General features: G+C 32.9%; 1 protein-coding gene across 2 annotated transcripts; it reads left to right on the top strand.

Annotated features, from left to right (window-relative positions):
• Positions 1-2,902: 2,902 nt before the first annotated feature.
• On the top strand, positions 2,903-21,365 carry LOC142981807 (uncharacterized). Of its 2 annotated transcripts, none has more exons than XM_076127921.1 (6): positions 2,903-3,010; positions 11,594-11,655; positions 12,870-13,102; positions 15,767-16,039; positions 16,446-16,686; positions 19,616-21,365. In XM_076127921.1, exons 2-6 carry the CDS (start codon positions 11,605-11,607, stop codon positions 19,832-19,834), a joined length of 1,017 nt encoding a protein of 338 aa, XP_075984036.1. In that variant the 5' UTR covers positions 2,903-3,010; positions 11,594-11,604; the 3' UTR covers positions 19,835-21,365. The 2 variants fall into 2 exon arrangements, with proteins under 2 accessions (XP_075984036.1, XP_075984035.1); XM_076127920.1 differs by having other exon boundaries at positions 12,870-13,147.
• The last annotated feature ends 2,507 nt before the right edge of the window (positions 21,366-23,872 follow it).

The following is a 23,872-nucleotide window of genomic DNA, read 5'->3' as shown; positions in this document are numbered from 1 at the left end:
GAAATATTTTGTCAGGGTAATGTATTACAAGTTAATCCAGGGATCTAAATAAAATAAATAATAAGTCAATTAAACAGTATTTTTTAAATATCCTGAAAGACGATAAATAGCTTCCAGATCTTTCTACCCTTAATATTTACCAAAATTATAAAGGTAAATAAATAAATAAAACTATCTTTGTTCTTCGAATAACCGCCGAACATAATTAAATTCCTATTTAAATGAGGTCACGATGAAACAATCAAGTTATTCATATTCCACGACACTAATCTAGGTTAATTGTTAATTAATCGTTCTACAAGTTTTGATAATATTACTACGTTTTGTTTATCCTAGTATAATAATATAGAGGGGGCAATAAAAATAACACACTTCGGACTTTTGGCTTCGTATGGAGATTGAAGTCTTGGGTTTGATTCTCGAGTCTAGTAAGTATTATTGGCTAATATTTTCAGAAGCAGTCTGGAGTTCATTAATATTAATTGTGATAAAATATTGTAAAAAAACATTCAGAATTACAGGTGCTTATTACTTGGCGTCTGGGAATTAAACCTATGTTTGATCCCTAGGCGTAGTGGTGGAGTAGTCACAACGCTAACGATTTTATTTTTATTTTCTACAGTCGATACTACCGAGTATTGATTGAGATTTAAAATGTACTGCAAAAATAGGTCACACGCTGCCCACCAGAGGCGCTAATCAAATTTTCATATAAACTGTCTTGATAGCTAGCCGATTGTCGGAGGAGAATCGCGCTACTGTCATAAACGTCCTCTGATTTTTAAGGTTTACATTTTGTTTTTTTATGCCCCACTGCTGAAAAAATGCCTTTCCCTTAAATTTACAGTCTCCGAAGTCTATACTTGTGTCTGGCCTTGCATCCAGGAACGTATCCAGGTTATCCAGACATATCCGTTTGGTCGCCCGTCGACGCCGACCATCTTGTGGCATTTTACCTTAATAATAATATTAAACTAAGTATTTTCCTCCTTCAGAATAAGGCTTTTACAACAGTCGCGGGGAAAGTCCAGTAGAAAATAAACTATTGTTAACTTTGTAAGTTGATTGTAGACCGCAGATGTTAGTTCGTTACTTTAACTTTGTGGTCTAAGGTCTAACTAAGGGCAAGAGTAATTCATTTAAAGCTTAGCTTTTTACAACTACTTTTACAAATAATGTGAAATCTTCTTTATGGGTAAAAATATCATAAAAAAATTAATAAACTGCCTCTATGGTATAAGGGTAAGTGTAAATTGTGATGACTGATCACAAGAGGGTTTGATTTCTGGTATAGGCAAAAATACTAGAGATTTTTTAAATTCCTGTTATTAGATTATTTTTGGTCTCATTTAAGAAAAGGATTTCAATTTCAACCGTTACCGATGTGGTCTTGGATTCAGTTCTCGGGTTACATAAAAATGCTATTGGGTTTTTATTTTTTCTTTGTAGATCATTCTCAATTAACTTTGCCTGATAACGTGCCCTGTATACCTTATTACATGGGACTAACATTGTAGATGGTGGAACGAGGGAGTATTTCATACACTTCTGTGGCGTGTTGGTATGTATGTATGTATGTAAGTTTTACTGCTTATAATTGCATATGTTAGAAGGTTTAAAGACGATGCATCTCCGTGTGTCTATTAAGTCAGTGTTCTAAGAAAGAAAGTGACTAGCTTGTTATTTTAAAGGAAGGAAAAGTTGTACATGGTTTAACAATTGTGTTTAAAAAATAATATATTTTTCAAATTACCTGCTTTGACGAGAAAATACAACAAAATTATTATTGCATTTTATGAATATATTTAAAAAGGTATTACCAATTTAAAAAAGATTTTTTGCGTTGGCCGGGGGATCATCGCTACCAAGAGCAGCTACAATTAGCAATTTTAATGCAATTTTGGAGTATAATTCTAACAAAGCAGATCCTATCGGAGGTCTGAGATTCGATTCTCGAGTCACAAAAAGTACAATTCGTATTTACGGAGGCAAGTATTACCTTTTTGAAACACGTTCTGAGCTACTCGCAATCACACCTTCTTAAAAAAAACTTTTTAAACAAAACACACCTACGCAAGCTTTATCCATAATATAGATAAGCTTCAACCGATGATCCCATACAAATACGTCACAATGACATATCAATATAATTCGCACTTGTGTGGAGTGAACAAAATTTACCTGCACGCTAATAGCTGGTCAACGAACTGCGCCAATGTTTAGGATGGATATACATAGAGATGATTATACCGCGATATAAAACTTATCGCTGCAGAATATTTATATTTGTGTTTTGTTTTTGATTTTGTATGCGAATTTACGAGGTGTTCGGGTTTAGGTATAAATTGCATGAATTGGTAAACAAACAACAATATTAGAGATTTGTTTATTTCCTGCTTGTCTTTCTGTTTAAAGCGTATTATCATTTATTTATTGATTATTGATAGGGCAAAAGGTTTAGTCGTAGAATTTTAAAACCTTGAATGGTTCCCCTAATCGCAAAAAATTGACTTAACTATATTTTAGACAGCTTTAATTACATATTGTTACTTGATCAAGTTTTCGAGGTAAATTGAAAAGCATATAAAGTAAACTTACAACACTATAATAATAATTGATATAATCTAGATAACATTAATAAAAGTTCCAATTCTGAAAAAGTTTTGGTTCTGCAAACTTGATATTGTAACGCATCATACAAAAGACATCATACACATCATGCATAAACATTATTTGAAATATGCAGGTAAACCGAACCATAAAAAAGTGCCCCGATTTTTCTTCCTCAAGCACCCGTAAATCATTACCAAAAAGACGATTGGTTACACAAAAGGATCAAAACAAAATCAATAAACCGGTACTATCAGCTCTGTATAGATATTCTCTTGGCCGCCGGGTCAGTTACCCAAAGATGCTGTAGTGTGGCGTTGCGCCCGCGCAAGACGAACGTCAACCGCGATTTATTATTTTTTCAAATTCAAATTTAAATATCGAGTGTTCTGTGTACGAGGTTTGTATTTTTATTTATTTTTTTATTTTGTTTTTTTTTATTAGCAGCCTGGATAGACTTCTTCTGGGTATATTTCTTTTTTTCAATTATTCCATTCCCATAGGATTTTTTATCCCATCCAAACTTTTTCCCGACGTTTAGTCATAGAATAATAATTGTACTTAACGACTATCATAAGTCTAAATAATGATTTGATTTCTTTACAAACATAATAATTTCGTTTAGTTGTTAAAAAGTTATGCGCGTATATATAATATATATATGTCAATGATATATTTTTAATATAATTAACAGATTAAGATATTTAAATGTGTTTCCATATTTGATTTATTGTTAGTGTATTTTTTTGTTAATCGTTTTGTTTTATAAATGCATTTCATTGTTCTCATAAATTTTCTTGACAGTAAATGTCAACAAACTTTAAATGTGTTAAGAAACAGAATTAAATGTTATTTTATTAACTGTTTATTTTGAAAGTAGATTAATATTTAAATTTAAAATTATGCTTAATAGAAAAATAAACAAGTTTCGCTAAGTGATATTTATTGGCATAAATAAACAACTTAATGAAAAATTATTTTATTTATAAGCTTAGCTATATTTTTCGTGATTCAATACATACATAATATCACGCTTGTTTTAATCGAAGATGTTTTCAGAAGTGTATGAAATTCAACCGTTTACCACTAACATAGTTGGTCCCTTGTAAGCGGACGAGCCTAATTTAACCTCCCAATGTCCCACTGCTGGGCAAGGGTCTCCTACCGTAATGAGGGAGGGGAAAGGCCTTGAGTCCACCACGCTGGACAAGTGCAGGTTGGGGACTTTGCATAGCTTCAAGAACTGTTCTAAAAAACTCTGATTCATGCAAGGTTGCATCGCGATGTTTTCCTTTACCGTTGTAACAAGTGATATTTATTTCTAATACACACAAAACTTCGAAAAGTCATTGGTTGCTGCTTTTGGTGTTGATAATTATTTCTAATATATTTGATAAAAAAATCGAATAACAATAGTAGTATTGGTATTTTTTTTTAATATAAACATAAAATAATTTTAAATATAAACTTTCATTATTTCAATCGCGCACTCACATCTATGAGATCACCTACCGTTATCCGGATAACAAACAGAATAAACAAACACTTTCGTATAATATTCTCGGCACATACTCTAAAATTGCTGTACGAATATTAAGCAAACTTTCGCTAATACACGGTGGATTAAGGATTTTTACTTTACTTTTGTTGTACAAAGGCTCTTTGTTTGCAATTCTTACGGTCTGTGTCACTGTTTTAAAAGAATTGCTTTACCGTTTTCGGTAGAGATTTGCTACTTTATACTTTATTTTTGACTTGACGGAGTATTTTTTTATGTATGAAAGTTGTGAAATTTACCTACAGTTGGTTTAAAAGACAAAAACAAATAATTAACAATATCTTCATTCTTTTTCTTATATAATAATTTAAAAAACTTTTAAGTGATAAAATACCTATCTTTAAAATATGTAATATTAATTAAATAAGTCTAGTATGAGGCTCACTCATAAAAAAACCACGAAAATCGAATCTCATAATATTTTACTAACGAAGCTAAATCAGAACATAATTTGAAACAAAAAAAGTGATTCCAAAACCCAATTTTAGTGCCGTAAAGTATTTATTTATTATCCAAATTAGCATATCACATTATAAAAGGGTCGCTAATAAACTAAAATCTAATTAACTTTTAATTAAAGAATCAAATTCCTTAAGGAAATGAACAGACAATTAAAATAAGATTGTAATCAAACGCATACATACATAACATCACGCCTGCTATGCCAGAAAGTTTAGTCAAAAGTGTATAAAATACGTCCACGTGTAGCCATAGACGATGTTAGTCCCATGTAATAGGGGACGAGCCTATTGCTATTTACCAGGCACGTTACCAGATCCCAGGCTACTATTTAGAAATATTCTAATCTATATTATAAAGTGCCCAACCCGCACTTGGCCAGCGTGGTGGACTTAAGGTCTAATCCCTTCCCCTCGTTTGGGAGGAGACCCTTGCCCTGCAGTGGGACAGAAATGAGAGAAAAAAATAGATATATTATAAAGACCTATTGCATTTTACCCGATCCAAGAGTCGAAGCCGAGACTTTGGGATTAGCAGTCGGATACACTACCGACTGCGCCAAAGTCATTAAGTCTAATTACCTTAAAATTAAAGGATCAAGTTCTTAAATGAAATAAACATACAATTAAAATAAGATTGGCATCGAACGCCATACATTTGCAAACAAAATTATCAGTGGCTGACATCAAATTAAGAGCGGAATGCGAAACGGCACTTTGTCGATTGAAAGATTGGAAATCAAGAGAAATATCCAAATGTTTTTACTTTTGTGTATAAATAAATGAAAGTGATGTTGTAATATAGAATCTTCATTAATTAACGAAATGTTTGTGTGTAAGGGTTATTCATACAGAAACATAAAATATACTTTTATGACACTGAACTGTATCTATTGTTCTTATATTAGTACTCTTTACCAAACTCCGAACTAATATCCATATTTAATCAACAGCAATTTTAAATACCAATAGATTTTTGCTTACTCGAAACCTTGCGATCGACCACGTGCCCACAAGTTCACTTCATAAAAAAAAAACATTTACTGTACTGATTAACTAACAATTAAGATAACTAACGGATCACCGATAGCTATTCAAAAGTGATGACATTTCGGCTCAAAAGAAGAAAGAAAATGAAGCCGCTACCTAATAAAGATTTGACCACAAACAACAATAAACTGCGGTCAAAATTAACCCTAAAAATATTCCAATTAAAACAAAATTGCATTGAACATTTCAACAGGAAAGGATTGATATTTATTTCGTTATAATTAAGAAGCCCTCGCTAATAGGTGTCGGGCTGTAACCGCCATTATTCGTCGGAATAATGTCCTTGTTGAAAACTGTCGGATTTGCAATTAGTTTAGCTAATCTTTGAAGGGATTAAAAGGGTTTTTTTAAGGCTCTTTAAGTGATTACGTCTGGGACGTTTTTATTTATGCGGCTGGATTTTCGGATAAGTAATTTCGTGAGATCTGAAATAATTTATTCAATGTGTTGTATTTTTTTAAAGTGACGATGCGCTTTACTTGGTTTTTTGTTATTTTTTTCAAGCCAGAGGTGATTAATGTTATTAAATCATGTCTCTACACAAAGCTTTCTGCTTTGTTACATATATAAGTTGCATTGAAACATTGAGCCTGAAGTTCCGGAGCATTCTTATATTATAATTTTAAAGATAAGTGTTGCTATAAAAAAACGTTTTATAAAATAATTCTATAATAACATTAATATTGGAATGAGATGAGATTCGTTTACGATTCTTTAAGTTATTTTGGCCACATGTAATTTGGAACCTCGTCACCAGTTTTCCTTAAGTAAACAAACTCTGGATCACTACGAAGCACTCACAATACATTCTTTTACTTGAGAACCAGATTAGTTGCATACCCAACTTGAACTACAGATTTAAGTTTAAAACACAAAACGAAACAACAAATATTGTCATATTTTCTATTATTCTAGACACATAAGAGACACCTATTATCTACAAAACTACTATTTAATAAATGTAATAGAAACACTATCACATTAAAACATCACACACTGCGTGGGTGTAATGTCAAGTAATCACTTTATCTCCAGACACCCACAAGTAGTAATTACACCGTTTATTAGTTTGATAGATTACAGAATCTAGGAAGTAAGGGAGCAGGGTAAGTTCTTAGTTAATTACTTAATTGTTTCTATAAATAAGTATTTGGGTAGTGTCTTTAAGCAGTAGATGCCTAAAAAAATCTGATTATCACATAACATCACAAGTATATAGTCTGGTCTATGCGTACCCATATTATATTCATAAGTAATGACGTCGTAAAGCTTGCCACATTTATATAATGACATAGCAAACGATTTGATCATACTAGATTCGTACGCAATTTTTTTCTCTTTCTATAATCCATAACTTAATGGATCGCATTTTAGTTCTTAAATAAATACAACTACTAAATATCTCATAGAACTCACTCTCCTGTGCCAGAAAAAGGGTTTTCTTATAATACAAAAATCGAACTACATAATAGCTAACTTTAGTTAAAAAAATACTTTTTAACCAGCGAGTTAATAGTCGGTCTTATTTGGATCTAGGAACATTTTTACTTATAAAATTTAAAAACACTATATTTACTTCCTATACACGCTTTCTTTATATGATTATATAAACGCATACACAAGCAACCTTACAACAGTTCAAACCCTAGTTTACATACAAACTATCGACACAACGCCGTATTCGCAGCTGATAACAATCTTAGTTTAGTATCTACGTTGTTAGACAGCATATCCGTACATAAGTAGACGGTAGATTGCAGGACAACAGCTATTACAACAAACTGAACGACATCACAACAGTTTTACAATTTCAATTATTTCTATAGATTGTGTAAACCCACGACTATTATAGAATGTATATAAATCTAATGACTTTAAAATAATAACTAATGCATAATAACATACGGGAATGTTTTACCAGCTTTTCTCGTTCCTTATGAAGCGCAAAAAATAGTAAACAAGATGTAAACTACTATACTAAACTACATTATGTCATTATGCAACAGGAAAAAAAACCTTTCAAAGTGATAGTGCAATTAATTAATTGTCTTTTTACAAACGTAATATCTCACGTCAATAGTTCAATCTTCTCACGCCATTAGTACTGCGTCAGGGGATCGTAGGTTTGATTCCACTTAGGAAGAATTAAAAAAAAAATAGAGTCATGGTGTCGAGTAACATTGGATTTGTATGTACTTCGTGTCCGTTGTTTGTATGATTATAAAACTTCTCGTGACACAAGAGCAGTCTTTCGAATGAGCTGGTTTTAAGAAAAAATATTTTAAGTTCATCTAACAATTAAAAAGAAAATTCTTACAATAATTATGTAAAGTATATTATTATCATTGCAACCATTAACACCTGTCTGAATATTTATTGCGAGGCAATAAAATGTTAATGCATTTATGGCTAGCTTTACTGCCGGCAATATTTATGCTTGTAGGTTAAATTATCCGGTTCTGACTTCTATTCCCGACTTATGAATTTATTGCACTTTGCTACTGGGGTAGGCAGAGATTAAAGTTGTTTGATATGCATGTCCTATATAAATATACTATTGACAGTAATTTTAGCCACCTGTCTGTTTACGAATATTTATCAAATCATAATATATCTTTATTGTACCGTACCATCCTACTAATATTATAAATGCGAAAGTTTGTGGGTATGTATGGATGTTTGTTACTCTTTCACGCAAATACTACATGTGGTATGTAGATAGCTGAAGACCCAGAATAACATTTAGGCTACTTTTACCGGAGTTCCCGAGGGATCAGGATTGACACGAGAAGGGTTTCCACGCGGACGAAGTCGGGGGCGACCTCTAGTTATTTATAAAAACAGCAAAAAATTATGTCAGATAAAGTTATTAGTTTGTTGCTTCGCGTTTTAATTGTCTACCATCAGAAGAAAATTAAATCTTTATAAACTACTTACGAAATAAGCCTACCAGTACCTACATAGTAAGTAATATCGGCACAAATCCGAATAGAATCACAATGTAAAGCCGTTCTCTTCGGAACCGGCTTGAAGTAACGGTGCGCCAGGAGGCTAGACACTGTCTTGTTATACATAACTTGTTTTGTTTGTTTGTATGTATGTACTGTGACCCAGAAGGAGATCGAACGGGATGTTTGTATCTGGATAGATTGGAGCCAAGAATTTGCTATATAAATCGGTTATTTACGTTCAAAATGCACATTTCGTTATTCTTTGCTCCAATGCGCCAATTTGAAAAACAATAACCAAAAAAACATTGATTCAAAAAGCTTTGTACTACATATTTTACGAGCACCCCGGAATTATTTAAAAATATAATATTACATAAAAATGCTTAATTTGATATGAGAGCTTTTTTTTCCTTTTTTTTACTATTGCTCAAAATATTATTCCAAAAGTAAAATACTCTTCATCGCTATACAAAACAGTGCCTTTTGTAAACATAGATACAAATCACATTCAAATTACTACATAACTAAAAATCAAACCCACTGTAGAGCAAAAACAGTAAATAAATGACGTCATTAACTCCTATTACATGGGTCTTTGACAACATCATTGATTTCAACTACAAATTATTCTTTGGAGTAAAAGAGAGAGAGAGCATGTATTTTTTATGGCCTTGTCAATCTGATTTACGATGTATAAAAATATCTGAATTGATGATGATTGGCAATCATAAACGATTATTAAACTATAAAGCTTTTAATATTTTTTATTTACAATCTTAAGAATGTTCTACCTCAATCTTTTTATTTTTTATGTACATACATTACGCCTGTTATATTCTAAATGGGTATAGTTTAATAAAATAGAATTACTTTTCGCTATTTACTTTGAAATTCCCATATAATATGGGGCGAGCCTATTGTCATATACCTGACACGATACCAAATTCCGAACCACTATTGAGAAATATTACGATATAAAATAGAAAAGACAAATAGCATTTTTATATAGTTCACCTGTGCCTATAAGATCGCCCCTTATTTCATGGGACCTTATTATTTTAAGTAAATAGCAAACAGCGGTAAAATTCACCTTTTATACATCTTCGGACATTATAACCGTGACTTTCAATTTAAAAAAATAGTTGCAGATTCTTAGGTTTAACAAAAGAATCGATGACCTAAATACATAATAGATCGTAAGCCGTATTTGAAAACCTAAAAATACCCATTCATGTTAAACCTTTTAGCTAAAAACATCTGTTTTTCTTCTACACTTTCACAAAACTAAATAGAGCACTTGTCTACCGGAAGCCATGCATCAGGGCTAAAACGTCGTAAGCGTACAACCTGTGAAGTAACATACGACGTTTTACTTCTCAGATAGAAGTACATTTGTACAACTGCTCGCGAATAAAATGAGTTTAATGTGTATTGTTCCATCACATTAGGATTCTTCGCTCGCGTAACAACTTGGGCGGTACCCACTCACATGGACCATCGTAAAATTACAAAATTAATTAAATCTGTTTACTGTTTCACTGCCGAGGAATGAGAGGGCTTAGGTTTTGAGTTCATCCACCATCATGCTATGCTTTAATTTTGCTACTTACAAAATTTAATCGAATTTTTTGTTCACTGTTAAAGCAAGTGATAATAAAATTATTTCTAATTCAAAAATGATTCAGCTCATGCTAAAATGCTAAAGACTGTTGTCTGTTACACTACGGCAAAAACACTGAACCAATTTTTATGAAATTAAAATTAAATTAATAAATTAACTAATTCAAAAAGTTTTCCATGCATTATTTTAAGTAGGTATTTTTTTTAACAATTGCCTAGGAGATCAATACGCCCGCGTGTCAAATATCACTGTTCTTTCATTTCCTTAATATGTTAGAATTAAAACTAATGCACTTTTAAACGTGAGCTGCATCCAATTATCAATCAAAAATTTTATAACTTCTCGATACGTTCTAAATATGCTAAAAATCGCTTATTTCATAATGAAAAATGCTCCATGTGAGTCCTCCTGCTCCAGAGAGACATTGTCTGGTTTTTACGTACGGAGCTTTACGAGATATAAAGTTTACGAGCCGAGGGTTACGATTCTTGTTCTTGTATGTATGTATGTATGTTTGTATGTATGTTTGTATGTATGTTTGTATGTATGTATGTATGTATGTACGTATGTATGTATGTGTGCTATGAGTAACAAGATGAGAGTAACTGATTAAGAGCAGGATGGTGTTATTGGTTTCCCTTTCCGTTTCTTTTTGGTAAAAATGGTTGTAGAAAATTTCATTGTGCTGTGGTTTCTGCAATGGAGTAATATATTAGGTCAGGGAAAAAGTCTTTTCGCATTATAGTATGTATGAACTTGTAACAAAATCTCTTTGATTTCAAGAATCACAAACGAGTTCACGGTTCTTTTAGTGAGCTCGTGAGGTACCCAAATATCGAGCTTTTTTGTGTAGAGAAAAGATTTTATTACAAGTTCATACATACTATAATGCGAAAAGATTTTTCAACGACCTAATATTTTGAAAAAAGGGAATATTGAGCTCAATTTTCAGTTAGGATGCTACAAAAATTTTGTATTTATAACTTTGAGTAATAAATAGCTCGGAGCTTAAGAAGGTGGCCGTGGTTTGGCATCAATTTCTTCCCTATTTACTATAGTGAACAATGCGACCTTAGTGTTTTTTAGACAACTCTGCCCACACTTTCAAATTTTATACGACAGGTGATTTTATACTATTAATTTTAATACTAATTATCTAATTTATCGCCATAAGATATCACTGGAGATGAAAATAAATCAATTGACATATTGCAAGTCGACTGGAACTAAAAGTCATTAATTTATAAGACAAGTGAAAGTGATAGTACTTTTCTTAGAAATAAGTAGTAAAGTTTCTAATTGTTTATAGGCTTTAAATCTTAAGTATCATTTCTATTTGTTCCAGGTAAAGCAACAATGATTCGGCACGCAGTTTTCCTTGTTATAGCGATATTTTCGCTGAGTCAGGTAAGTTATTTCAGTAATACGATAATAAGTGGTTGGCCAGGGTAGGTCGACCACAAAAATAATCTTAATTGTAACCAAAATCACCACCATTTTATAAGAAAATTGGTTTTACTTCTGCACGAAAATATGTATTACGTCACGGTCACTTTTGCAAAATTATGAGACCCTACCACCCTGATACAGTCATTGGTAGAATTTTACTCTGGGATACTAGATTTTTTGACACCTGTCAAAAATACGACAGATTCTTTTTATGTCTTATAATACTCGTAGATTAATTTATTATAGGGGACGTCATAACAGTACGGGTTATGGATACGATTCCGAAACGGTGCAAATGTTCAAAAAGTGTTACTTCATATTCATGCAAAATTTCTCGATAGCTAGTCGATTGTCGGTAGTGGTAGATAAATCTTATGATTTTATCATTGATTCAATTGTTTATAAAATCTCTAAATTAATTACTGAGATAAATTTTATTACTTTTTAGTTTTGAGGTTGTTTCCAAAAAATCAGATGAGAGAAAGAAAGTAGTTTTCAAAATGAACCAGCGATGAGGCTGTAATTTTCGCTACACCTGATGTATGGTATATCGGCGTGACTAACAAATTTGCGGAACTGTTGAATAATTCATGAATGTCACTTTCATTCACTATTACCTCTATTGTTACACACTTGATTTCACTTTACACGTTGACATACTTGTTTTTAAATTTGTGTGACAGTTTTTTTCTTGTGGTTTTTAAATTTATTAGTGTTTTGATGTCAAAGTCTATTTGCACTAGGCTTTGAAAGTCTTAGCTAGTCAGGTGTACATTTTAGGCTGAAATAAGCATATTTGATGATTTAGTCAGATTTAGTTAGACTAATCATTTTGTAAAGATCGTACGTACCCAGTGGCGTTCTCTGGTCTTGGTCTATCCTTATGGGAAGTAGACGTAATTTTGTATATGAATGTATGTATATAACATACAATTTGTTTCTTACACTATTGATCAGCTCGAACTCAAGGATAATTCTCTTCCTTATTCAAAAGGACTGACTTGCCTAGCAGTGGAACAGAAATTATTAACATTTTTTTTACTTAAAATCACGCCTTTCTTCCCATAGGGGTAGGTAGAGACCATAGAGGCACTTGGTATAATCTCTTCAATCTTCTCTTACTTCATTCCCATTGATTATTAATTACTATGTCAAAAAAATATTTCTTACAGGTTGATTCAGCGAAACAGCAAGTCCAACTATCAGATTCCTACCTACCAGTAGCCATGCAAGTGATAGCACACATCACCGACCAAATGGCTTACGAAGTGAAGGACACGACCCCCAAGCCGACTCCCAAGCCGACGACTCGACCGACTACTCGGCCGACCACTCGACCGACCACTCGCCCAACCACTAAGCCAACTTGGTCAACTTGGTCGACTTGGTCAACGACGCCAAGACCGTTAGTCACAAAACCTTGGTGGACGGGATTTACAACTACAAGGAGGTTATTTTTTATGCTTTGTAAAAATGCTGCTGAAGACCGACTTTGAAAATAAAAGACAATTTTAATTGTAGTATGATAACTTTTCGTAATTGTTGTGTGATCAAAGACTTGCCATTTCACCGAGATATCAGTAATTTTGCCACAAGTTTCTTGATTTTGTATAATTTAAAATAATGAGTTTATTAATTATTTATCTGGTTATAAGATTTCATAAACTTGGTCAGCGTGACGAATTCAAACCTTAAGCCCTAATTAATTTCGGGAGGTTCTCTTTTTACCCAATTGTGAAACAGTAATGAGTTAATTTATTTATTTTATTATAATTTACTAAACGTTATTCAAGTATATTATTTTCAAATGACAAGGCATTGTCTATATTTTTTCGAAGTCGGTCATCACTTAAGTTTAAGTGTGTACATAATATTTAAGTTGTATATATTTGGTTTATTGGAAGGCAGGTGATTGACCTCGAGGCCCAGCAACAAGGTAAATAAAACAAAAACACGCGGTTTTATCTAACTTTGTTCGGTGAAATTCCATTACAAACGATTTTTGCCTCGAGCAGTTATTTAGGGAGTAACTACATTTATTCTACGTTCGAGTCTTACGGGTCGATTTTTGGCACTTACCTTGTTATGTGTGTAAAAACTGAACAAACGTGGAAAGAGAGGAGATGCTCAATCGAACTGAATAAGTAAAATTGTTTCTTAAAGATTTTTCTTATATTAAAAGATGCAAGCCATGCACAGAAATTATTCAACCATCATTAAAAGTAGTTAACTGGTCTCATTATAGAATCGAGAAATTCCCGACCTACCCAAGCCACTGCAGCCTTTATTTACTCCTCCTCCACAGACACAGTTGTATTGTAGTTACTTTTCATCACGTCACATCACGTTACGTCAAAGTACTTTGCCGCTTTGACGTAACGTGTTCATCACTATAATTTAAGAGAGACAGCAATGTACAGCATAGAGTCTTTTAGTATTCTAATACTTATAAACTGAGATACATGGTAGCCCTCCAGGACATTATTCTATCAGATAAATAGTAATAGATTCCCATAATTGCATAAATTAGACGATATCTTTCTTGTGATCTCTGATGTAAAATATATTACGTATATCTTCATTCCCGTCAAAACTTATCTATACTAATATTATAAAGCTGAAGAGTTTGTTTGTTTGTTTGTTTGAACGCGCTAATCTTAGGAACTACTGATCCGATTTGAAAAATTCTTTCAGTGTTAGATAGCCCATTTATTGAGGAGGGCTATAGGCTATATATATCATCACGCTAAGACCAATAGGAGCAGAGTACCAGTAAAAAATGTTACAAAAAGGGGGATAATTATCTCTTATATGACGCAAGTGAAGTTGCGCGGGTCAGCTAGTTTTTCATAAGTAAAATACACCTACTGGTCAATTTGTGGTCAAAAATATGAAAATAATCGACTTAATTACTGCTCACTGATAATTTACAAGTCTATGTTCATTTACCCAAAGCCTGCTCCTATTGGTCGTTCACCAACCATTGAGTGCCACTAACCATAAACCCCTTTCTCCCATCGTATTTGATGTCTCCTTACCCCACATTTACTTAAGATTAATAAGTGACCCAGTTTGCTGAGCGAAAGTAACCAGTATATTTGTCTAACTAATGACATCATATACTATGTTGGTCTATTGGATTAATACCGTTACGACGGCCAATATTCGCGGCCAATAGATTGGGCAAACATTTGACAAACGTGTGCCCAAGGTTTATAGGATTTTAGTTTATCCTTTGATATGAAATGTGATACCTATAATACTGCTTACTGTAGGAAAGGAAAAGATTATTTTTAAAAGGTAGCTTAAAGATGGGTAACCGTTTTGTCTTCTGATCCTTTCTCGTAAAAAGAAAGTCGAATCATATCATTTCACGATACATTTCTGAGCCATATAACGTAATATCTGAAAGTTACTTAACCACAAGTTAAAAGAGTGACTGATCGTTTTAAGACTGGTCGTGGTAACGGTATTTGGTTTTGGACTTATAAATATCGAAAGTTTACTTGATTCACAATCCTCTGTTAAAAGCATATTTACTAGGTATATTTTTGCCAAAATTCAGTCATTAATCAATTTATTTTCGAATGTGTTTTAACAGACGATTGTGAACCAAGTTCTAAGTAATGTAAATATTTACGTAACTGTACATACATATACATAGTATACTTGAATTATGTTTAATGGTAACGTTAACACTTTTGTAAATATTTTAACAATAAGTTTCTGTATAAAGACTAATTAACACATTACTCTAAGAAAAGGCTGCTAAAAAATATGATAAACAGTTTTTATATCTGTCATAAAAGAGATATGGTCTAGCTCAATAGCCTGTTTATTGCGTATGTGACTGGATAGTATTATAACGTCTCAAGTTAGATTTCTGGACCAAATATTATATTAGATTTAACCAAAAAATAGGCAAATAAGGCAAAGGTTTAGATCCTTTTCTACAAGAGTCAATTAAACTATACATTATGTCAATGTACCAAAATTTAATCCTCACAGTAGTCACATACACTTCAAACAGATCACGGAGACAGACACAAACCCCCTATTTTCTTTACAGAACAGAGCTGACCACCCCCTACCACAAACCAGGCCTATACGCCCCCTTCTCCCCTCCCAAACCCACAAACAGGTACTTCTGGCAGCAGCAACCCTTCGTCCTGCTTCCGGTGGAACAAAACGTGCAGTATACCATCTTGGGTCCTAAGGAGACGAAGAGTGAGGAACCGCTGCTGTCCATCCATCATGAGACGATCAAACCACTGGTGGATAAGAGACCAGGATCTTCGCCATTGCTGCCGCCGAACTTTGGAACTTCCAGCAGGTCAAATGTGTAGGTGGTTTTTATTTTCATGAACTAAGAAGGGTAACTAATAGGGTACTTGCCTAGTAAATAAATAAGTGATAGTGAAATCCAAATGCAAGTTCCATGTAGCATCGAAGAAGGAAATTTATTACGTCTTATACCAAATAATAATTTCCTAGACCATGTTACTGGCAAAATATTAGAGCGTTGCATGTCTGAGAGTCTATGAAACAATTATTTGATAATTGAGTAGACACTCGGTACTAAAAGGCAAACTCGACGTTCTGTCTTTCAACACTTACCCTGGGAAATATTTTCGAATTATGGCCTATTCTCTTCGATGCTGAAAGGCGCACTGTATTAAAACAGTAATGGGCAAAATTTAAAGACAATTTATCTGAAGTTAATCTTCAAAAAATCATCCTTTCCACAGTTACGATGCCAATGAAATCACAGATGACAATCTAAACCACCTCTCCGAAGACATTCGGGAGATGATCAAGCTGGCCAACAATCCCCACGACGACAAGCTGGTGGACGTGTGGGACGGAGTCAGGATCGGCGAGCAGCCAGCTTCCACGAAGGCTAAACTGTCTGCTTCTAACTTGAGACTGTTGCTGCTGTATGATCTGCTGAGCAGGGACGCGAAGAGGCAGAGGCTTTCGGATTATAGCGTAAGTATTAATATTTTTCTTTATTTTGTCTCTCCGCTATGAATTACTCTTGTGACACGAGGACTTTTACAAACGTACAAACAACGGACACAAAGTACAACCAGCCCTGAAATATTTTTTTGTGGATTGCACGCAATTTAGGTGCTTTTTTTTGTTAAAGTCTTGTAGGTTAACATTTTATCCGTTTATGATGATTAATCGGTTTCCACATATCGTAGGGTGACGTTAATTCATTGAAAATTTTCTCTAAATTATGGCTATCATTCGAAAACATTATTTCCCGATTTGCGTAGTCGTTCCAGAGTTTATATACTACAAACATAAAAGATATTATATTGTGCGTCCAACAACAAATTAAAGAGATGGTATTCTTTTACAAACTCCCTTGTTTCTTTCAATGTTTTATTATATTAAGTAAAGTATCAAAAACTTCATAATAATAATATTTTAAGAATAAACGTTAAGGTAGTAAACAAACCGTCAGGTCGTTGATCTACATTTATTTTGATCGAATATTATAATTTATGTAGATACGACCCACAAAGTTACTAATAAAATTGTAATTTTGTTATTATGTAATACTAGTAAAATTACCTGACTTTGCTTGTTTTTCACCAAGACTTCATAGAAATCGAGTCAATTGCTTAGAATTATAGCAAACGTCGACTTTTATCTTTTCTTCGTATTTTTTATATAGCGTAAAAGTAAAATTATAGTATTAAATCATTTTCTCTTTTGACACAGCTTTTCTTTACCTATTTTCAAGTTTGAAAATCACGAAATTTGAGCCAGTATTTGACTTGTCATAAAATTAGATCAAAATCCAGACACAAAGAGAGCTCCAGACAGTCTTTATTTCATCACAATTCATACAAAACTAATAAAAAAGGTACATATTGTATGAAAACGTATGAAACATGTTACGTTTTATTAGATTCGTATCGCGCTGATTGCGACAAATTGTTCAGATTTCATTTACGTGCTCACATTGTCTGATTGAATGAGAATTTCTACATAAAATATACGTTTTAAGACTTCTATTATAAGTTTATAATGTAGCCTACTGCTCATGGCAGGGATCAAATGTAGCATAACTCGTTTTTCGGGATTAAATCTATTATTCTACCAAAGGTTATTCAATTCGGTTTAGCAGTCTGTAATCAAAAATACACTTGCTGTAAAAAAAAAATATTCAATCTTAAAACAATATTTAGTTGCATAAAGAATTTTCGTGGGTACTGTCAAGAACTAGACATTCAAATCAAAGCTACTATTTATTTAGGATACTCGTTGCACAGTTTCAATAACTAACCAACACAGGAGATTTATGTCAAGGCCAGTGGGTTTATCAAGTATATCATTTTACAACTATTTGAAAATCACTGCTGTACATTGCATTTTCCCTTAGATTATACTGATTAACATGTTACGTCAAAACAGCAATGTACTGGATAGTGACCATTAATTTGACGTACACTAGTTGTCAACTGAGATACGTTACACGCATACTTGTTTTTACTAGTCGATAAATAATTACCTAAATCCCCAAAAACACTTAAGTACCTCCCAAAACAAGAACATTATTTACTTCCAAAAACTCGGAGATTAAAATGCCAATACGGCTTTAACTTCAAACAAACTAAACTAAATCAATAACACGGAATTATTCCGAGGTCAATGAGACCCTTCGTATCTCAGCCTGCTGTAAATCTCCATTTTATTTTAGTAAATAAAGTGTTTAAGGTTTTATGAAGGAATGAGAATAAATTTGTGTCGGTCCTGGTTTGAAGGATGCCCTTGTTTTTTGATAGGTACTTCAGGCATCTTTATAGTAAACAACACCATAGAAATATATTTTTATCGGTACCCGTCACTGCTGCAAATGAGGCGTGCTTAGATATAGTCCACTCGCGTTCAAAATCCGTTGTTTATTTCAGCCGATTGTTATAAAATACAATCTTTGCCTAGTCTTCAGCTATTTTCATGTCAAATTAAATCCAAATCGGTTCTGTATTTAGTTTAGCTCTGAAAGCTTCAAAGACATACATACAGTGTTAAAAAAGTTTGTCATTGTATGGATACATAGGTCATCAATTATTTCTTAATACTACGGACCAGCGAATAGCTGTCAAGGAACTGTAATTGTTTAAACTGTTAAGATATTTTTTTTATCACCAGATTTTAAATGTCAAATTTTCGATACTCGATAGCACCGAATAAAGCAAGTGGTGTTATAAAAACAACCTACATTTTATCGTTGTTGTGGTACCCTAAAACCACGAATACATTAACCTCATAAAATTCGTAATATAATATAATAAATATCCCGAGACAGAATTAGGTCCAGATCTTAAAATATAGAAGACATTTTCCTCATAATCAAGTTGTTAGGTACTGAGGCTTGTTTTTCAACCATATAAGAAACATTTATGGGTATTTTATGGCTTAATCGTTGAGGATTTTTAAGGGCATTGGCGGGTGTAGTATCCAAATTTTCTTACGGTCATAAATTGTTTCATGTGGTAAAGTTTTATTGCCGTTTTAATTACCTTTCATGTTGATTACGAAATATCAAGACATTAAAATTAGCTTGTACCTACTTACCTTTGTATCTTTGAAAATTTTATGGGGTTTTGATAAGTATGTTTATATATTTGTCTTGATATATTCATGTTTGTTTGCCGGTCATTTACACCCAATGCATGAGTAAGCTAGACAAAGCGAAATTATTATAGAAGAAAACCCACGATCAAAAAACAGCCTTCAATATTAAAAATTATGTGCAATTCGTCTGTTCATATGTCTGTTAACTTTTTGGATGTATTTTAACGGGATCCAGGATGTTTTAAAATACAAATATTAGCGCTGGTAAATCGTGCTGCTATCAGCGTGTCACATTATTTACTTACAATACTATTCTTATTTCTAGGGTTTCTCCCCAGACGTGATGAAAGCCCTCGTAGAATCTTCAAGTGGAGGAGCTCGAGGCCAGCTCAAGATGGCGCTATCAAAGATGGTGGAACGTCACGACTGCGGGCACGAGTACGCGAACAACAGAGCGAGAGAAATGGTGGTGGAACTTGGCAAGGACGAGTCCGGCATGTCGAATGATCTGAGATACTTACAGCCTATTGTGTATCAGTATTAAGTGAGAACAAACGTAGTTTTGATGGTTAAATAAAGGCGGATCACACAAACAAAACTCTATATTGAGCAAACGCGAAAAGAAGCCTGCCAGGAAAAATATTCCCGTGTACTGCTGAGTTACACAACGAAGTGCTGATCTGCCTTTATAGAGGATAGTCAGATGCATCTATTTTTCGGTAAAGGATCAGATTGTTGAATTGCGTCTGCAACTTAAATAAGAAGTTTTATAAAAGAAGTTCGTTTTTTTTTCAGAATAATCCATGTCTTATAATTTTCCGACAAATATTGTTCAGTGGCTATTCTATGCGGCGTATGTGGCGTATGAGTAATTAAAACTACGTTTGTATAGAGTCATATTATCTAAAATCGTATAAGTAATAAGTCCATCTTTGTTAAATTATTATGAAATGTATACATAAAGATCGAAAATTATGTTCGTACTAGCATATGCTGGCAGCTCCACCCCATACAAAACTATATCTTTTCCCGGAGTATGATCTATCACCCTGTCAAATTTCATCCAAGTCGATGAAGCCGTTTTGACGTGAAAGAAAAAATACACACTATTCTCACATTTATAATGTTGTATAGATGGATACAAAATATGTAGCTTATAAACTTATATAAGTATAATCCGGCTAGGAATATAGGAAAGTAAATTAAATCAGCTCAGAATCTAGGCATTAGGCAAGTAAGGCAAGATATTGATGAAATTCAAATTGGATCAAAGTTTTGATGAATGAGCATCCTAATTCAATCTGAAACTTTATGCCTATCTACATGGATTACATAATATTACGCTTCTGTTTTCAGTACTAAGTAGAATTGTATTGATATTTTTAACCTTTTATTTGTAAGGAAAAAATCTTGGAAATTTTTAATTATTATTGCCAACTTAAAAATTTCTTTATTTACGACAAAGCTCCCCAAAAATGAGCACGGCAAATACATGCAACGTAACTGAATTATTATTTTTTCCCTACATTTTGGAAAAGTGCCCAGAATTTGGCAACACTCATGGATGCACAGCAGAGTCTGTGCTATTTAATCTTTTTTATGTAAAATTTTATATTTAGGTTGCCTATGGTCCAGACAGTAGCGTTTACGACTGCAGATTAACTGCAGTAAGGTTTCAGGTTCAAATCCCTTTATCTATATTTTACAGTTTTTTATAGTAAGTAACAAAGATGGACGCTAGGGCTGAATCCCATGAAACGCCATGAAAGTACATGTATAGTCAATCAATACTGATCAAATTGACTGACATATTGAAGGTGCATTTAATTAAAATATAGTATTTATCATAATTATTAATTAATTTAAGAAACTGTCCAATTTATTATTATTTCGAAAATAAAAGTCATAAAGTAAGTTTCATGCATTTATTATTTCTTAGGAAAGTCATATTTCAGTTTATAAATACTAAATAATTAATATTATTTTATTAATTGTGACCAACTATCTTATTTGTAGTAAAATACTCAAAAATATTATATATTTAGATATTAGTTTTACCAAATAAAACTTTTTATAAAAAATACTGTTTCATTAAAACTATATATTATGAAAATTAATTCACTCGACTGTGCAACTAACTGCTGTCCCAATGCTGCTATCGGCTGACAAGCTCCTAGACTAGCGCACAAAGGCACCCAGCAATATATGTACCTATTTGGCAGGTGCTATTCGAACGGGTGCTCTAGAGGTTACAGGTCTTAACTTATATAATACACTAGCTGACCCGCGCAACTTCGCTTGCGTCACATAAGAAAGAATGGGTAAATTTTTTCCCCGATTTTGTAACATTTATACTGGTACTCTGCTCCTATTGGTCGTAGCGTGATAATATATAGCCTATAACCTTCCTCGATAAATGGGCCAACTAACACTGAAATATTTTTTCAAATCGGACCAGTAGTTCCTGAGATTAGCGCGTTGAAACAAACAAACAAACAAACTCTTTAGCTTTATAATATTAGTATAGATAATATACCTGTGTTGTGTTTTACCCAAAAACATGTTACTAAAAAGTTAATGATCCTTCTTTTCAATTCTTTAGACCATTGATGACAAATAATCAATATATTTTAATGAAAAGTAATCCTACCCGTAACACCTCGGTCTGACTTCATCCACAAATAAGGAACAACTTCAATAGAATCTTGGCAAATAAAGAAAATGATTAAAATAATCCGGTTTGAATGAACCTCTGCTTAGGGTACGTTCAGGTAGACACAATAAATAAAGAATATTCGACTTTTTAAAACTCTTGATTAGTTTTAGTTCTATATTTTGGTATTTAAGATTTATTCATGACTAATTCATACCCTCCGAGACTCCGCTTACGTACAAAGTTTAATTTCTATATTCGCCCGTTTAAGGGTTTATATATTTTTATAATGTTTGATAATGTTTCTTTATCTATATCCGTATTGCATTTCATCAAATTGCCTCAGCGATTTAGCCATTATAAGTACTCGGCTAGGCCGCGTTAGTTTATTATCGTAAAGTCAAAAGTTGCGTATAATTCGTCAAAACACACACAGACAAAAAACATAGAATACAACACAAAAAAATGTACCATGACATGCAGGCGATGAGCGATTCAAGATATATCCTGAAAAAGAACTAGCGCTATCTACGGAATATACCTTTACTAACCTAAAAATTTGTATCGGAGGAAAGGAATAGAATATTGATACCAGTTTGTCGTGAAAATATTTGCGTGTACATAACCACACCTTAAGGGGTTCACTCCTAAATCCAATTAGGGGTGGCCAGTGAAACGTAAAACGTTTATAAGATTAAAATAAATTGATTTCTTTGTGACCGCGGGGTCCGGGGTTACAAGTCAATCATTGGGCTTTACTTGTTACTATGATAATATAAGCGGTATTAGGTAAATATAGAGTATGAATAATATTTGCGTAAATTCGTTTCGATTTTATAATTGAGTGACGTGAGAAGGCCATATAAATGTATTTATTTTCAAAATAAAAAAGTACTTAATTATTCCGGAAAGCGGATTTTGTTAAGCAATGAATATTTTAAATTAACAATAAAGATGAGCGATAAAAGATAGTTTGCCTTTCTGTAGATAGGCGTCGTTTATATAATAATCAAGTCAACCAAGCAATTTTAGTATCGGAACTTAATCGCAAAATAAAACTATTATAATTTCTTTAGAAAACGATTTAACAACAGAGAACCGAGAACACAGGCCGTATTATTTTTTCTTAAAAAATATCTAATAGACTTCAATAGTACTTCATATTCAAACAAACCGTGATTTCTCGAATCTACGCATATTATTCGTTGTTTCAAATTAAATACATCTTCAAATATTTAATTAAACTTAACAATCTTACATTAAATTCAAACTCCATCTGATGCCACGAATAATTACACAAACTTGTTTAAGGATTAAAACCGAAATATCTTATTTTATTTGAAGAGTCTTTAAAAAGAAAGACGTACTTATAATAGTTAACATATTGGGCACTGGCAAGGTGATCAATAGCTGTTATATAATTAAGCGGTCGTTATAGTCTGAATTGCTATTGCTATTTTACAGATTATGAAATATTAACTTTCATCCCCTACATCGGCGTACAGCTTCTATCCGCGTCTTTTGTGGGGCTGATTTATCAAATAGTAGCTTTGAATTGTGTCTTGGGTAAAAGTATGTCTGTTCGTTACGCTTTTACGGTTTAACAAATAACGCGATTTTGATATAGCGTGGAGATACTTAGTGATTCCTCATCGTCTGACTTAGGCTACTATAAAAATTATCTTTTGTTACAAGCAAGCGAATTGAGGAGATGCGGCAAGATAGTAATAAAAGCCTAAAACAAGACTATCTACTGTCGTAAAATCTTTATCGCCTTTCATATCGAAACGACAAACTCGTAGACGACAATCTCTTCATAAACGACTTTTCTACCGGCAAAAACAATACTTACTCTTCGCACATTCTCTTAAAATATCGATACTAAAACAATATCATACATTTCGACATTAACTTATCAAAGAATAAACG

Source organism: Anticarsia gemmatalis, chromosome 20 (genome assembly GCF_050436995.1).
Source record: "Anticarsia gemmatalis isolate Benzon Research Colony breed Stoneville strain chromosome 20, ilAntGemm2 primary, whole genome shotgun sequence".
In the NCBI taxonomy this organism is placed as follows: domain Eukaryota; kingdom Metazoa; phylum Arthropoda; class Insecta; order Lepidoptera; family Erebidae; genus Anticarsia; species Anticarsia gemmatalis.
Note: the sequence above shows the minus strand (reverse complement) of the source record. Positions and strands in the feature narration are given on the sequence as shown.